General features: G+C 40.9%; 1 protein-coding gene across 4 annotated transcripts in view; it reads right to left on the bottom strand.

Annotated features, from left to right (window-relative positions):
- The window catches only part of glrbb (glycine receptor, beta b), a 223,778-nt gene extending 206,765 nt beyond the window's left edge, over positions 1–17,013 (bottom strand). The window contains exons 1-2 of one of the 4 annotated variants that reach the window (XM_072584273.1): positions 16,705–17,011; positions 15,871–16,024 (exon numbers count right to left, since the gene is read on the bottom strand). In XM_072584273.1, the coding sequence (XP_072440374.1) occupies positions 15,871–15,992 (122 nt within the window). In that variant the 5' untranslated portion in view covers positions 15,993–16,024; positions 16,705–17,011. Of the gene's footprint in view, positions 1–15,870; positions 16,025–16,483; positions 16,577–16,704 lie in introns of those variants that run through there. The other 3 variants (XM_072584269.1, XM_072584271.1, XM_072584272.1) reach the window with 3 other exon arrangements.
- Positions 17,014–17,324: the final 311 nt, after the last annotated feature.

Consider the following 17,324-nt stretch of genomic DNA (forward strand, 5'->3'; position numbering starts at 1 on the left):
TGAGGAATACTCAGGACTCATTATGGCACACCCCCTTGGCTAAGCTGGATGTGCAGTGCAATCTGACATGTGACCAGCAACATTCCCTCTTAGCTGCAAAGCCACTTCAAGGACCTGTGCACACCAATCAGCATGACAATACATTAAATTTCACATTCAGAAGTTACTGCTGTCTCTGGATTTCCATGGTCCACACAGCAAGAAAAGAATTAGGGGGGAGTGTATTTGACTAGACTCTTGAGTGATATCTGTGCAACTCCTCCATTGACCTGCCACAGTTTCCCAGACTGGATGCACAGGACTGACCATGGTCCATTCCCCGGACTGTAGTGATTTGGATTCCCTGAACGCAGATGTCCCAAGCAGCCAACTAACCACATCCAAGCTTCAGAAATGATAGAGAACATTGCTCTTGGCTTACTGTGCCAGGAGCCCCTGACTGAAGTCTTCATAACCTGATGGAGATGCACTCCCCATAGACTTTGAGACTTGGCCATTTAGAGGAAGCATATGCAGTGTGCTTATGTTCCTGGCACATAGTGTACATGTAACACTGATGTTGCACAGTAACATACAGCAATATGTTCACTCCCTTTACTGATCGCTACTGACAGTCCTACAAAGCTACCTGGCTTTTTGTCTGCTAAAAGACTAGACAAGATAGAAGTACTGTGAACCTTTAAGCTCTGACTGAGGGAGCAAAGTGGAAAGAGTCAAGGCAAGGCAGAGGTGCTGTGAGCACCCAAGTAGGCACAAAGTACGCAAGCTCTAGGACAGCAAGTATGGAAACTTGAGGTGCAACTGGTTGAACCAATGAGTTAGGTGCCTGGCACTGCATATGTCCTGCCAGCAGCTTCACAATAATAGTATTGGTGTGTTTCAAAGTGCAGAATTAGAATGGAGAACCACGTTTAACATGAGTCAGAAACAGGACATGATGATATGGAGAGGTTGGTACAGGTCTGATGCAAACCTACATCGATGGAGGACAGATATAGGAGAATAGGGCAGGTCAATATGTGGCTGAAGAGCTCATATAGAAACAAGGGTTTTGGATTCCTGTATCGCAGACAATTTCTGGGGAAAGTGAGACTGCTACAAATGGAATGGCCTGCATCTGAACCAAAACAGGACCAAGGTTGTTGGGAAAAGTTTAAACAAATTCAGCAGGGAAAAGGAATACAATGCATCAGTTTGATAGTGTCACAGCATACTGTAGGAAAGACATGGAGGTGCTGATGTTGGACTGGGATGGGCAAAGTTAAAAATCATACAACACGAGGTTATAGTCCAACAGGTTTATTCAGAAGCACTTCCTGATGAAGGAACAGCACTTTGAAAGCTAGTACTTACAAATAAACCTGTTGGACTATAACTTGGTGTTTTTTGATTTTCACTTTAGGAAAGGATTGGAGGCAGAGGGAATTCAGACATATTGAACCACAGAGGAATAAGGCGAGGCTGGAAGGCCTCTGCTTTAAAGCTAAGAGTAATACAGGTAAGACAGGTGAATTAAGGACATGGATTGAAATGTGAAACTGCAATATGTTGCCCTCACAGAGACATGGCTGAGGGTGGAAAAGGACTGGCAACTCAACATTCTGGGGTATGGGATTTTCAGACAAGACAGGTATGGGGCAAAGAAGTGGAGATGGTATTGCATTATTAATAAAATAATCAGTTATTGCAGTAAGGAGGATAGATATCTTGGAAGGGTCATCAAATGAGGCTCTGCGGATAGAGCTTAAGAATAAAAAGGGGGCAGTCACACAGTTAAAAGTATATAATAAGTTCTCAGTCAGCAGGCAATTGATGGGACAAGATGTGTACACCATTCACGGAGGTCTGCAAAAATAATATTAGGGTATTTCCATCACATGGTTTCAAATCCCCAACATTAAATTGGCATAATCATAGTATCAAGGGTTTTAAGGGAGGCAGATTTCTTGAAATGTACACAGGAGAGCTTTTTATGTCAACAATCCCATAGGTCCAAGAAGGGATGGTGCAGTGCTGGATTGAATTCTGGGCAACAATGCTGAACAGGTGTTTGTCGTGGCATTTCAGTAATTGAGACCACAATTCCATGTTTTAGGGTTTTTTTATTGAAAGGGGAAAAGATGGTCTGAAAAATAAGACTTTTGGATTACAGGAAAGCAGATTTTATTAAAATTAGGCAGGATCTGGCCAAAGTAGACTGGAAACAGTTGCTGGAGAGTAAATCTAAGGCAGACAGTAGGAGACATTCAAAAATGATTTCAGGCCCACATATTCCCTTCAGGGGGAAATGTGGATGAAACAAGCCAATGGAACCCTAAATGTCTAGGAATATTCAGGATTGGATAAAAAAAAAGAAAGCCAAGGTCTGTAACAAGTACAAAGAGAAAAAAAAATCAATGGAGGCCTTGAGTGAAGTATATAAAATCCAGTGGGGAACTTAAAGCAATTATGAGAGCAAAATGGGGGCATGAAAAAGCACTAGTGGGCAAGATTAGGGAAAATACCAAGACATTCTACAAGTATATCAAGGGGAAGAGAATATCAAAGGGAAGAGAGAGTAACCAGGGAAACAATGGGCCCATTAAGGATCAAGGGGAAAAGGTGTGTGTCAAGCCAAAGGACATTATAGAGTCTTAAATGAATACTTCACATCTGTCTCCACTCGAGAGGAGGATGTAGGTACAGAAATTGGGAGGATAGACTCAAGCAATTCGGAAATCATAGGGGCCCTGATGTAATTTTTTAATTCCTCTCTTGCCACGGGGAGGTGCAAGATGCCTGATGTAAATATGAGTGCGGGAGGGGACAATTATTAAGACTGTGGGTGACACGAGGATTGGCTGGTTGGTCGACAGGGAGGTGGTCTTTGTTTACAGGAAGATATAAACAGATTGGTTAGATGGGAAGGTCGTGGCAGGTAAAATTTAACCTCAAAGCGAGGTGATGCACTTTGAGTACTCCTGTCTTGGTACTGCTTGCAATGACACTAGGAGGCTAAGAGGAATGGAGGGATCTTCCGGTATTTGTCCACAAACCAGTGAAGGCAGCAGTACAGGTTAAAAAAGTGCATACAGACACAATTGGTCTTATTTGTCGAGGCATAGATTATAAGAGCAGGTAGGTTATATTGGAGCTGGAGAGGACTTTGGTTATGTCACAGCTGTGTGCAGTTCTGATCTCTGTAACATAGATAGGTGTGTTTGCACTGGAGGGAGTTGCACAGGAGATTCAGCAGGATGGTGCTTGGAATTAAGCACTTTAACTATGAAAAAGGCTGGATAAGCTCAAGTTGTTTTTTTTTTGGAGCAGAGAAGGTTGAGGAGGGACCTGACTGAGATGTATAAGATGATGAGGATGATGGAGATAGTGAATAGAAAGCAGTTGTTTCCCTTAGTTGAAGGATCAATAACAAGATCTGTTATTAAGAACAGGATTGTTAACAATAGCAATAATTTTAGAGTAAAAGAGGGCAATTTGAGGAAAATATTTTTCACCAAAGTTGGTGAGTACTTGCAATGGAGTATAGTTGAGGCAGCCAACTGCATAAAGTTCCTGGATAAGTATTTGAAATAAACTAGGAGAAAGTGAGGACTGCAGATGCTGGAGATCAGAGCTGAAAATGTGTTGCTGGAAAAGCGCAGCAATCAGGCAGCATCCAAGGAGGATTCCTGAAGAAGGGCTCATGTCCAAAACATCGATTCTCCTGCTCCTTGGATGCTGCGCTTTTCCAGCAACACATTTTCAGCTCTAAGTACTTGAAATGTCAAAGCTAGTGGCCCTAATGGAAGAATGTGGGACTAGTGTAGATTTGTGTTGACTAATGGAGACTGATGCAAAGTACCCTATTCAGTTCCTCCCCGATTTCTTTGTTCCCCAAGATTACCTCTCCATCTCATTTTTGGAGTGGATGAATGTCCACTTTTGCCTCTCTGTTAACTTTTAAGGTATCTTAACACAAAAGTCTTGCAACCTTCTTAACACATTTGCTGTGTTGAGCCACACAAAGTGAGAAACCTTTCTTACCCATTTGACAGTCTGGCCAAAATGGCAATCTTCATAATTTGAAAAAAGAGTAGAATTTCTTAATTGTCATCTCAGAATGTTATGGATGAGAACCACACTAGGTGGTTAGGGAGGAATAGCGTCCTGGTTCCGCATCCAGATCTTAAGCTGCTGGTGCAGGAGTTGCAACACCAGAATGAAATATTGAGGGAGGAAGGAGAAACACTCCAAGTGTTACCAAGCAACTGCGCAGGTGATAGCAGCCATGCTGAGTGTAGCAGGAATGTAATATTGAACATGGAGACAGTACTGCAAACATTTCCATGATCTGTTGCACCCTAGTGTCATGACCCACGAGAAATCAAGCTCCATTATTCCCAGAGTAATCAAAAACATGAAAAAGTTTTGTTAAACTATCCGAAGTCCCTGTTGTACCTGACTGTGAACATAGATTTATAGAAAACACTCACAAGTATCTATTCTTAACAAGAAAACAGCTCTTTGTGATCATTAGTCACAAACATTGGCAGAAGAAACACAAATGTCTAATTTCTAATTCTATAACTTAAACTCTACCCTTTAAGGGTCCCCTCTCATATAGATACAGGGACACCAAAATAGACAAGATATTCGTGTTAGGAGTGAAAAGAAGAAAAGAATCAGAGAAACAGCTCAATGTGAATTCAGTCTTGATGATAGAATTCAACTGAAAACCAAATTTGCTGGAAATCTGAAAGAAAAAGAGAAGCTGGAGAGACTCAGCAGATCTGACAGCATCTGTGGTCAGTAAACATTTTGAGTCTGGAACAGGATTCATTTGGTTGCCTTCTTCCATTTCCTTTCAATTCTTTGATGCTGACATAAGTTGCTTGCAACCAATGTTCAGTTTTTCACTTTCAGATTGAGAACTCAACTCTTTGATGTTTCTGAAGGTACAGTATTCCTTCTTCAGTTGGTTATATGCAGAAAAGAAGGGACTGAAAGCCAGCTGGCTAACACAGAAGGTCTTTTGGTAGTTCCTCACAGATCAGAGAAAGAGAATGTTGATCCTTTTTGCAAACTAGATGTTTCTATTGAACTACCCTGACTACTTCATCCAAAGTGTTATCAGCCTTCTACTTGAAATCCCATTGGCTCCATTCTGCTTGCTTTTGCTCTATTACAGGAAAAGGCAACATTATATAAAAGGTGTAGTTACCACAGACCCAGGCTGCTGTCTCATTAGAGAGAGATGATTGGTAGTGAGCTTAATCTCAGGAGCACTAGGATGAGGATGAGAAATTGGAAGCTTCATGTTAATCTCAACATTGTGTCCAGCTCACAATGTATTGCAGTGAAAAGTCTGCACTTGCAGAATAGGACTCACAATGTAATGAGAGTTGTTTTCTCAGTTGAACTTTGAAAATCCATTCCCTGAGCTCAGCTTTGGAGGTGGTAAATGGCCCAGAGCCAATGCCAGGTGTTAGGGGCACATTCAGGCATGGTATAAAGCAGAGTAATGGAGTAATGGTGATCATACAGAGAACAGTTGGTTCATGGCAGAGAATGAAAACCAACACACCAGCTAATATAGTTTCCACTAATATAGTTAAAGGTACTGATCTGGGCAGTGCATACCCCCAATGTCCAAAGGTCGCTCTAATTATAGCCCATTGTGTCCCATGCAAATCCTATCATTATTCACTCAGAAGCACTCTTTATCAGTCCACTCTCCAACCACACCAAACACTAGGGCAGCTCATCCCTCAAGTATCTGGGATGTTGAAGAACATACTACCATACAAATAATGGTATCTCAGAGAGGCGTGTACTGCCAGTGGAGCAGAATGAAGGAATCACATCAGAGCGCAGGAGTTGGTAGCTGGGTCAAAGACATCTGTGTACAACAACCCCCCCCGCCCCGGCCCAGAGGTGGGAAGGATAGTAGACATTGAGCAGTCACTTTATAGGGCACAGAACCTGGAGCAGCAGCTGTATAGATGTCGAGTAGATTTCCCGAAGCTGATGCAAGCTCACGAACCTCGAGTGGTGTTGACCTCAATCATGTTCGAGGGCTTGACTGCTTGAGCTCTACCCATGGAGAGCTATTTGCAACATCATATGTCAGGTGGTGGGCAAACCCCATCCATCAATTAAGCCAGTGCCTTTAATCCCAATACCAATTTTTGAAGAACCATTTAGCAGGACCTCAATAGATTGTGTAGCACCCCAACCTAAAACCAGGAAAAGGAAGGCATGATTGATGAACAATTTTAGATGTTTCCTCAAGATATCCTGAAGCAATACCTTTAGAAAAAAATACTGCAAATATAGAAGTGGAAACATTATTCCCATTTTTCTTTAACAAATGTGCCTCTGTGGTCTTGTTCAAGAAGGGCAGTAGAGATGACCCAGGTAATTATAGACCAGTGAGCCTTACGTCTGTTGTAGGAAAAGTTTTGGAAAGGATTTTAAAAGATAGGATTTATAATCATCTCGCCAGCAACAATTTGATTTCAGATAGTCAACATGGTTTCGTCAAGGGCAGGTTGTGTCTCACAAACGTCATGGAGTTTTTTGACAAGGTGACCAAGCATGTGGATGAGGGTAGAGCAGTTGTTGTGGCATATATGGACTTCAGTAAGGCCTTTGATAAGGTTCCACGTGGTAGGCTGTTGGAGAAAATGCAGAGGCACAGGATTGAGGGTGATTTAGCAGTCTGGATTAGAAACTGGCTTTCTGAAAGAAGGCAACAAGTGGTGGTTGATGGAAAATATTCAGCCTGGAGTCCAATTACTAGTGGTGTGCCACAAGGAGGTGTGCCACAAGGGTCTGTTTCTGGACCACTGCTGCTCGTCGTTTATTAAGTGACTTAGACGCAGGCATAGGTGGATGGGTTAGTAAGTTTGCAGATGACACTAAAGTTGGTGGAGTTATGGACAGTGTGGAAGAATGTTGCAGGTTGTAGGGGGACTTGGATAAACTGCAGAATTGGGCTGAGAGGTAGCAAATGGAGTTCAATGCAGCTAAAATGTGAGATGATTCAATTTGGGAAGAATAACAGGAAGGCAGAATACTGAGTCAATGTAAACATTCTTGGTAGTGTGGTGTACAGAGGGATCTTACATAGATCCCTGAAAGTTGTCACCCAGGTTGATAGTGCTGTTAAGGCAGCATAAAGGTGTGTTATGTTTTATTGGTAGAGGGATTGAGTTCCAGAGCTGTAATGTCATGCTGCAACTATACAAAACGCTGGTGCAGCCGCACTTGGAATATTGTGTACAGTTCGGGTCGCCCCATTACAGGAAGGATGTGGAAGCATTGGAAAAAGGTGCTGAGGAGACTTACCAGGATGTTACCTGGTCTGGAGGGAAGGTCTTATGAGGAAACGGTGAGAGACTTGGGTCTTCTCTCATTGTAAAGAAGGCGGCTAAGAGGGGAATTGATAGAAACATACAAGATGATCAGAGGATTAGATAGGGTAGACAGTGAAAGTCTTTTTCCTAGGATGATGATGTCAGCTTGTGCGAGGGGGCATAACTACAAACTAAGGGGTGTTAGATTTAAGACAGATGTCAGAGGCAGGTTCTTTACTCAGAGTGGAAAGGGCATGGAATGCCCTACCTGCCAATGTAGTCAACTCAGTCACATCAGGGAGATTTAAACAATCCTTGGATAAGCACATGGATGATGATGGGATAGTGTAGGGCGGGCAAGCCTAGATTAGTTCACAGGTCAGCGCAACATCGAGGGCTGAAGGGCCTGTTCTGTGCTGTATTGTTCTCTGTTTGAAAATGTGGATTATGCAATGAAATAAAATTCGACCCTTGAAATGATTGTATGTTCCAAATATTTAAGGAAATGCTTGCGAGTTTGGAAATAAAACAGTTTTCATCTTCTGCTTATCATCCATAATCTCAAGATGTATTGCAAAAATGGCACAAACTTTGAAGACCATGATTGCAGCTTATTGACAAGGTGTCCTGATGATTGGATAAATCCGTTTCCTTGTCAGTGTTTGGGATTAGAATGCTCCGAAAGGAAACCCAGCAATCAATCCTTTTGAATTCAAGTACGAACATGTGATGACTGAACGTCTCCAATTATTTAGAGAAACCTTGATAAACCAAAAGCTGAGAGAAACTACACTTCCCATGTTTCAAGTTTCAGAAAGAAACTAACCCAAGCATGTGAGCAGACCAAACTGCATTTGAAGAGTGTTCAACAAACAATGAAAACTAGAGTAAATAAAAAAGGCTAAAGAGGAAAATTATTGTTGCTAGTGACAAGGTGTTAGTATTGTTGACTGTCTCTGGAAAACCATTAAAACAAATGTCCATTAAACCTTATCAAATCAAAAGAAATTTAATTGTGCAGTCAATATGCTAGACTGAGAAAATATCAGCAAATATGTCATTTTAACATATTAAAGAGATACTATGGCAGCAAGGAGAGTTATGAGAAAAGCATGTTTATTGCAGTAAAAGAAAGAAAGTTGAAGTGCAATAAAGTTTGAGAATCAAACATAAATTGAAAATTCAAAAGTTTCTCCTAAATCAGACGAGATAATATCACGGTGCTTGAAAGTTTAGATAGCATGATATTTTATTTATCAGAAAACTATCAAAATGACTTACAAAGGCTACTGCCGACTCGAATCAATGTGTGTGAACAAGTGGGAAAAATTATTTTGGCTGTTTGTCATGTTAATGTAGCAGATACATTACCTATAAAACAACATCTTTGTTGATTCAACACAGAGAAATTACCTGTGATAGGATTAGGATTATGAACCTTATCATCAGTTTCTGTACTATTTTAAATATTAGGAATAGAATTAGCCAAACACTTGGCTTAAAATCCCATCCAGGTGACTGGATACTTAAGGATTGTAAACATGGTTTTGTAGCCCTTTAGATTAGATTACTTACAGTGTGGAAACAGACCCTTCAGCCCAACAAGTCCACAGTGACCCGCCGAAGCGTAACCCACCCAGACTCATTCTCCTACATTTACCCCTTCACCTAACACTACGGGCAATTTAGCATGGCCAATTCATCTAACCTGCACATTTTTGGATTGTGGGAGGAAACCGGAGCACCCAGAAGAAACCCACGCAGACACGGGGAGAATGTGCAAACACCACACAGAGAGTCGCCTGAGGCGGGAATTAAACCAGAGTTTCTGGCGCTGTGAGGCAGCATTGCTAACCACTGTACCGCCCACCACTTTAATGTTAACCCTTTAACACAGCACGGTGGCACAGTGGTTAGCACTGCTGCCTCACAGCGCCAGAGACCCGGGCGATTGACTGCGTGGAGTTTGCACATTCTCCCAGTGTCTGCGTGGGTTTCCTCCGGGTGCTCCGGTTTCCTCCCACAGTCCAAAGATGTGCAGGTCAGGTGAATTGGCCATGCTAAATTGCCCGTAGTGTTAGGCAAGGGGTAAATGTAGGGGTATGGGTGGGTTGCGCTTCGGCAGGTCGGTGTGGACTTGTTGGGCCGAAGTGCCTGTTTCCACACTGTAAGTAATCTAATCTAAACTATAACTGAATCTTTCTTCAAAACTAAAAAAAAAGATGATAGTACTGTTAAGTCATTCACTTGCTACATATTATAATATGTATTAGTTTAATCATTATCCCAGCTGAATTTCTTAGTTTAGACACCAGTGAAATGGAAAGTAAATCTCAAATTACAGAAGTGATTAAATTCATTCTGAGCAATAACATTATTGAACCCCCCAAAATAACCATTCATTGAGGGTCAGAGCTGGTAAACGAGTTGCATCATTGGAGGCATCGGAGAAGGAGTTGAGCAGGCAAACAAAGGTACTGTTGTCTCCAATGGAGGTGCCACTAAAGAGGACAGCAACAATCAAGTTTATCATGACAGAAAGGTTATGGCTTCATGACTGGATCCATACAGGACACTATTACCATCAGAAAGGAGAAGGGCAGTGTAGACCTCTGAAAGGACATGGACAAGGGTGACAAATGAAGGTCAATGTGGAGCTGCAACAGCTGATGAATCTTGGTACATCACATTGTTCAACCTTAACCTCTGAAAGAACTGCAGCTGAATGATATTACCATGAAACATAGTAATGGGTGACACAGCCAAGCGAGATATGTATGATAGAGTTCCCTTGCAGGAGGACAGTTACATTTTTACAGATGTCCTATTTTCAGTGTCCAAACTGAGGGAAAGCAGGTATTAAATGATATGTAAATGGTATTGTCAAGGCTATGTATACACAGATGGAAGCGCCAAGGACCTCCAAAGACTTTTATTCAGTATCTCGCGTACAGTCCACTACTAAACCACAAGTAGACACAACAGCAAAGTAACTTGGGATACAGCAGCTTAAAACAGAGTGGGTAACATCAGCGGAAATGCATCAAAACAAAGCAGTTGTAACAGTGGGAACTACCATCAGAGAGACTTCAGGGAAAAATGAGGGAGAACATGATCAGAAAGTAAAATCAAGGTCTGACATCAAAGAAATTGCCTAGTGGTTATTTTCCAATTCACTTATCTAAACAAAGAAATTTCAGCTTGGATAATGATTAATCTAATAAGTATTTAGAATATGTAGCAAGTGAATGATTTAACACATCTTCAAACTCAGTCAGTTGTCACTTCACCACTAACAGGGACCAGCAGGTCAATGTTTTTCCTCATTTCTCAAGACGTCGCTACCAACATCAATGGGTTATGTAGGTTGTTGTAAAGTTGGGTCAGTCTCAAAATAAATGGAGCTCTGGGTTAGAGTCTGTCATGAGAGACTTGACTAAAACTAAGTTAAGGGTGTCTCAGCCTTAATGATGTCTTGAAAAACATGCATGTAAAAAACTCCCAGGAAGTGAATGGATTTAAAGATGGCAAAGAAGGAGATTTCTGGGACCTTGACAGAGATCTTTGCATCCTTTTTAGCCAAAGCTGAGTTCCAAGAAGACTTGAGAATAGCTCACTGAAGGGCAACAGGGATAATCCAGGAAATTATAAAGTACTAAGTATTACATCAGTCATAGGGAAATTATTGGAGGCGATTCTCAGAAACTGCATTTACTTGCATTTGTAAAATAATTAACTTATTTGGGATAGTTAGCATGGTTTTGTTTGGGGGAGGTTTTGTCTCAAATTTGATTGAGATTTTTGAGGAGTGATAAAAATGATTGATGAGGAAAGGGGCATCGACTTACGTTTTACTAAAGCATTTGACAGCGTCTTTCGTGATGGGCTGATCCAGAAGATTAAGTCACATTGGATCCATGGTGAGTTGGCAAGTTGGATATTAAATTGATTTCATCATGAAAGACAGAGGATAGTTGAAGGCTGTTTTTCTGACTGAAGGTCTGTGACCAGTAGATCTGCATGGATCAGTGCTGGGATCTCTGTTGATTGCAATATCTATAATTGACTTGGATAAAAATGTAGGTGGTCTGATTAGTAAGTTCACAGATGACAATAAAATTGGTGGAGTTGTGGAGAGTAAAGCAGGTTGTCAAAGACAATTGGAAATTTGGGCAGAGAAATGGCAGATGTAGTTTAATTGGGGCAAGTATTACATGATACATTTTCTAAGGTCAATTTCAAAATGAAAATATACAGTGAAAGACAGGACCCTTCGGAGCAGTGACATACAGAGATATCTTGGAGTGCAAGTCTACAACTCCCTATAAATGGCAACATAAGTGGAGAAGGTGATAAAGAAGGCATACGCATGTTTCTTTTCGTCAGCCTGGGCACTGACTATAAAAGTTGGCAAGTAATATGGTAGCTGTATAAAACTTCTGTTGGTCCACATTTGGAGTATTGTGTGTAGTTCTGGTCACCACACTATAGGTGAGATTTGAAAGTTTTGGGGAGGGTGCTAAAGAGGCATCAGGATGTTGCCCTTGCTTGGAATGTACTAGCTATCAGGAGAGGTTGGATTATTTTCAGTAGGGGGTCACAGACTAAGGGACAACCTGATAGATAAAATAAAATTATGTGAGTCACGGATACAGTGGATAATCAGAATCTTTTTCCCAGATGGAAATATCAAGTATGAGGGTGCACTGGTTTAAGGTGGGGGAGGGGGCTTAGGTTAAAGGAGATATGCAAGGCAATAAGGGTTGTAGGTATGTGGATTGCACAGCCAGACGAGGTGACAGAATCAGATACCATGGCAATTTTTAAGAGACATTTAGACTGATACATGAACAGGCAAAGAATAGAGGGATACAGCACATGTAGACAAATGAGATTAGTTTAGATGGCATCTTGGTTAGCATAGACATGATGTACTGAAGGGCCTATTCCTGTGCTATATTGTTCTATGGTTCTACATTCAATAGCCATTTCCGGTTCTGAAGGAATGCTGCACTGCCACTTTTGATAGCAAATGTAAAACTGAAGTCCTTCTATTTATTTCATGTAAAAAATTCCATGACACTATCTAAAGTGAAAACATGGATTGATCCATTGTTGTTTGCCCAATATTCACATCTCAAACAACATCACCATTCAAACTATTCAGTCCTTTTCACATTGCTGTTTGGGGAAATTTACTGCATAAAATTGGATGCCATACATGGTATCAGTGATAACATTTTCAAAATACTACATTTACCATAACGTCATTTGTGATTTTCAGGAGATCTTTGAAGAGTTTATTTGGTATTTACTGCTGTCATGAAATCATAACAGCTCCTTGCTGTAATATTTCACCAGCAATGCCATACTAGTAAACTTCCTCATATCGCATTTACCCAACTTGAAGTTTCACAGTCAGATAGAACATAGAACAGTACAGCGCAGAAACAGGCCCTTTGGCCCACGATGTTGTGCCGAACATGATGCCAAATGCAACCAATCCCTTCTGCCTGACCTTCGTCCATATTCCTCCATTCCTTGCACATTCATGTGCTTATCTAAATGTCTCTTAAATGCCCTTATCTTATCTGCCTCCATCATCACCCCGGCAGTGCTTTCCAGACTCCAACGACTGTGCAAAAACCTTGCCCCTTACATTTCCTTTGAACTCTTCTCCTCTCACCTTAAATGCATGTCCCACAGTATTAGACATTTCAACTGTAGAAGATTCTGATTGTCAACCCTATCTATGCATCTCAAATTTAATACATTTCTATCAAGTCTCCCCTCAGCCTCCACTGCTCAAAAGAAAATAACCTGAGTCTTTCTAGATGTGCAGATACTACAAATATTACTCTGCAGGCAAGCACCACATGACTGTGTATTCACTGAGTACACAGTACATGGTCGGAGATCATAAAATACACATGGTGGATATATACTGCATTAGTGGAAAGAAACTAATTTTGCTCATAAAATTCTATCCACATATTTCTATTAAGTTTAATAATCAAGTTTAACAAAGTAACTGTAACCAGCATGACAAAAGAACAAGATAAGTTTGTAAGCTGCGTCTGAAAACTTATTGGACTAGTTTTTTGAAATGAATTTTTAGTCCTAGTGCTGAACTTCATCTGCCTGGAATGCGAAAGAGGATTTTGAAAATTTGGCATCAGTGGGGCCTACAGGATTTTCACACACAGATAACAAGCCACCAAATATTGTATTTTCCAATAGGAGTTATGGGCAGGCCCCATGTAACCAGAAATGGAAAATTTGTAACTTTGCAACCTTTTCTTGAAATGTACAAGTCGGAGTGCAACAATCTTAGCACATGATTCACAAAAAGCTAGCGTACAAGTTGAGCAAATAATCGAGAAGGTATATGGAACATCGGCCTTTACTTCAAAAGGAATGTAGTATGAAAATAGGAAATTTTGCTAAAAATATACAAAGCCCTAGTTAGAGCACAGCTGGAATATTGTGAACAGTTTTGGTCTCCTGATCTAAAGAAAGATATATTGGCGTTGGAGGCAGCACATACAAGGTTCACTAGATTGAGCCCACACATGGAGGAATGTTCTTACCAGAAGAGGTTGAGTAAATCGGGCTTGTACTCACTGAGGTTTTGAAGAATGAGAGGAAATCTTTTGGAAACAGCAGATTCTTAGGGAACTTGAAAGGGGAGATGTGGAAGTGTTGTTACTCCTTGTGAAGCAGTCTAGGACTAGAGAGTATAATCTCAGTTATAAATTGCCCAGATAAGACAGAGAGTTGGAGAGTTTTTCTCTCAGCAGGTGGTAAATCGGTGGGAATTATTTACTGCAGAGAGCTGTCAAGTCTGGATCATCAAGTTTGAGACAGACAGATTTGTAATCAGTGTTTTTAGGATTATGAGAATTAGGCAGAAAAAGTGAAGAGAAGGATTATCAGATCAGCTCACTAAATGGCTGATTTTGCTTCAACATTTTCCGGTTAAGATGGTTCCTATAGATAGGAGTTTGATTAGTGAGTAGAATCATAGCAACTTGGACTACTTGTTATGACTATCATGGTGGAAGACAGATCGGGCAGGATAGGGACATGCATTTCAGACTGTTCAATAGCCATGTAAGATGTCTGCGTGGCTATTCTTAGGGTGCTCTGGTTTCCTTCCATAGTCCAAAGATATGCAGGTAAGGTGAACTGGCCATGCTAATTGCCCATAGTGTTCAGGGATGTGTAGGCTAGGTGCATTAGTCAGGGGAAATGGAGCGTAATTGGGTAGGTGAATGGGTCTGGGTTGGATACTCTTCAGAGGATTGGTGTAGATATGTTGAGGCAAATGGCTTGTTTCCACACACTGTAGGGATTCTAGCCATGTAAAATGTAACATTCAGTTTTGGCACAGGGACCTCTCTTCACTGAAAAGGATTGTTATCATATTTTCCTTACACTCCAATTTCCCTCATTCAGACCAGATTGCTCAAGTGAAATCTCCAAATGAGAAAGTTGGTATGCAACCATTGTACTTGATGGAAGATTTATGTCATTAGCCTCAGCTGCAGTTAAAAGGAAATAACATGCAGGACCCCTACGTGGTTAGAAACTACATCATGGTTCTTTGCATTTTTTCTGACATTTGCAACTGACTTCTGACATCATAGAAATTCACAATGTCTGTCTCCTTTTTTTAATTCATTCACAGGAGGTAGGCATTACTGGTTAGGCTTTTGCCCATACTGAGTTTCACTTGAGAAGGTGATGGTGAGCTATCTTCTTAAACTGTTGCAATTTGTGTTGTAGAATTATTCCTAAAAATGGCATAGCATCTTAGGTTACTTACACCCAGATCTATCGATTTATCACTTCTGCAGTATATAGAAGGAATATTATATTTGTCATAGGGATAATTGCAGGCCTTTTTTTCCCAATCACATTCACATGTATATTTAATAGATTAGATTATTTACAGTGTGGAAACAGGCCCTTCGGCCCAACAAGTCCACACCGCCCCGCCGAAGCGTAACCCACCCATACCCCTACATCTACATCTACATCTACCCCTTACCTAACACTACGGGCAATTTAGCATGGCCAATTCACCTGACCTGCACATCTTTGGAGTGTGGGACGAAACTGGAGCACCCGGAGGAAACCCACGCAGACAGGGGGAGAACGTGCAAACTCCACACAGTCAGTCACACACAAGGAGGCTGAGGAAATTTTGGGAAAGCTTTTCTTCTATCTGTAAAGAGGTATGCACCAACTGATATTAATTAAACTGGCAATCTTTTTCCAAGATATCATTATGACAGAACATGACAATGAAACATGAAGCCTTTATTAAGTATTGAAGAGAGAAGCCCTTTAAAATGGTCAGAATTTATTGTAATTGTGCTGTAGCCATATTGTGTGGTAAAGCTGTATGATATCTGGAAAGAGTTTAGGAAGCCTGAAACCACTGATTATTATTTCTTGGGAAGTACCAACTTTTAAAAAGCACACATACTAATTGTAATTCAGTGAGATGAAAACAAAGAGAACTTACGATGGGCACAGATGTTGCTTCTTCTTTGACTTTCCTTTCTTTGAAGACTTATCACTGGACAAACCTAGTTCAATCCAGAAGCATAAAGAGATGAGGAGAAGGGATGTTTTGGTCAGCTCCATTCTTAAATTGATTGGTCCAGCACAGTCTTAATCTGGAACAAGAAAAAAATGGTCAGCTAATATTAATCCTTCCAAGGAACTCCATTTTGAAAATGACAAAACAGAGAAGGGCTAGAGAGACTGAACCACATTGTGTAGGTGTGGATGTCAGGAGTGTGTCTACATGATTGATGTCCCAACAGTAGAGCCTATACCGATCACCGGACAGCAACATTTAATTGCTGTCACACGTCCACCGCTCTCGGCTCTGATATCTAACACTGCATTTGATTTTTTAAAAACACTATTTCGTTTAAATTGTCAGGTCTCAATGATACTAAGAATTTGGCAAGCATTTTTCGAGACATTTATGATAACATACTGCTGGAATTTCCAAACCAAAAACGTTGAATAGTCAGAGTATGCTTAATGTGTATTTTTATTTGTCCTGGAGCACATACACATAAAGAGCATTTCATCGCTATGTAAAAAGAAACATATTACATTCGTACCACGGCAGCCGGTCGCTGCATTGTTCTCACAGATTTCAAGCGAGCCTTGTAAACAAACCTACACAAACTGACGCCGCAACCAGCACAACATGAAACAATACAGGGCGATGGCGCCTCGACAGCTCCTCTTACCCTGCTCACATACACATCATTAGGCGCAGCGAGATTTGCAAAGTGCATTTCTTTTGAAGAGAGAAAAAAAATCAACAGTTCCTACTCACCGTGAATGTCGGTGCAATTTTTTTTAAATGTAAAAAGCTGACAGCTTTTCGACTCCCCCAGCATGTGCTTGTTTTCCATCAGCGAGTCAGTGCTGGACTTTAACAGCACTGACGGACCGAGCAAGCTGCTGCCTCACTGCCCTGACCTCAATCCTCCCCACTGCATTCTCAATCCGCTGCACCATTAACACATCAGCCCGTATTATTTTGTTTAAAGTGTATTTTGTGGATGAAACTGTTTCTCAAGATGGAGGAGCAACATATATGCACCTGCTACATGCGCAGTAGTCCCGTTTCTTGGACAGACATCAGAGGAAAGCGGCAAAGCCTGTTAATTTGGAGTCCCGATTCTTGAGTCACAATTTTTGATTTGATTTTTAAAAGTTAAGAAGCGATGGCAAATGGTGTGTTGTTTGATGTTCTTTCAGTATTTCCTTTCGGTCGTTTTTACTCTATTAATGTTATCTCCTTAACAACAATTATTGATCTGAAAAAACCTCAACCACTGCAGACAAGTTAATATTGCCACAATATTTTGATATATATGAACAGTATACGAGTAAATCGCTGTCTTTTGAAAATGGGGCTAAGTGTTTCTGGATTCAACTTAGTTAACACAG

Source organism: Chiloscyllium punctatum, chromosome 14 (genome assembly GCF_047496795.1).
Source record: "Chiloscyllium punctatum isolate Juve2018m chromosome 14, sChiPun1.3, whole genome shotgun sequence".
NCBI lineage: Eukaryota > Metazoa > Chordata > Chondrichthyes > Orectolobiformes > Hemiscylliidae > Chiloscyllium > Chiloscyllium punctatum.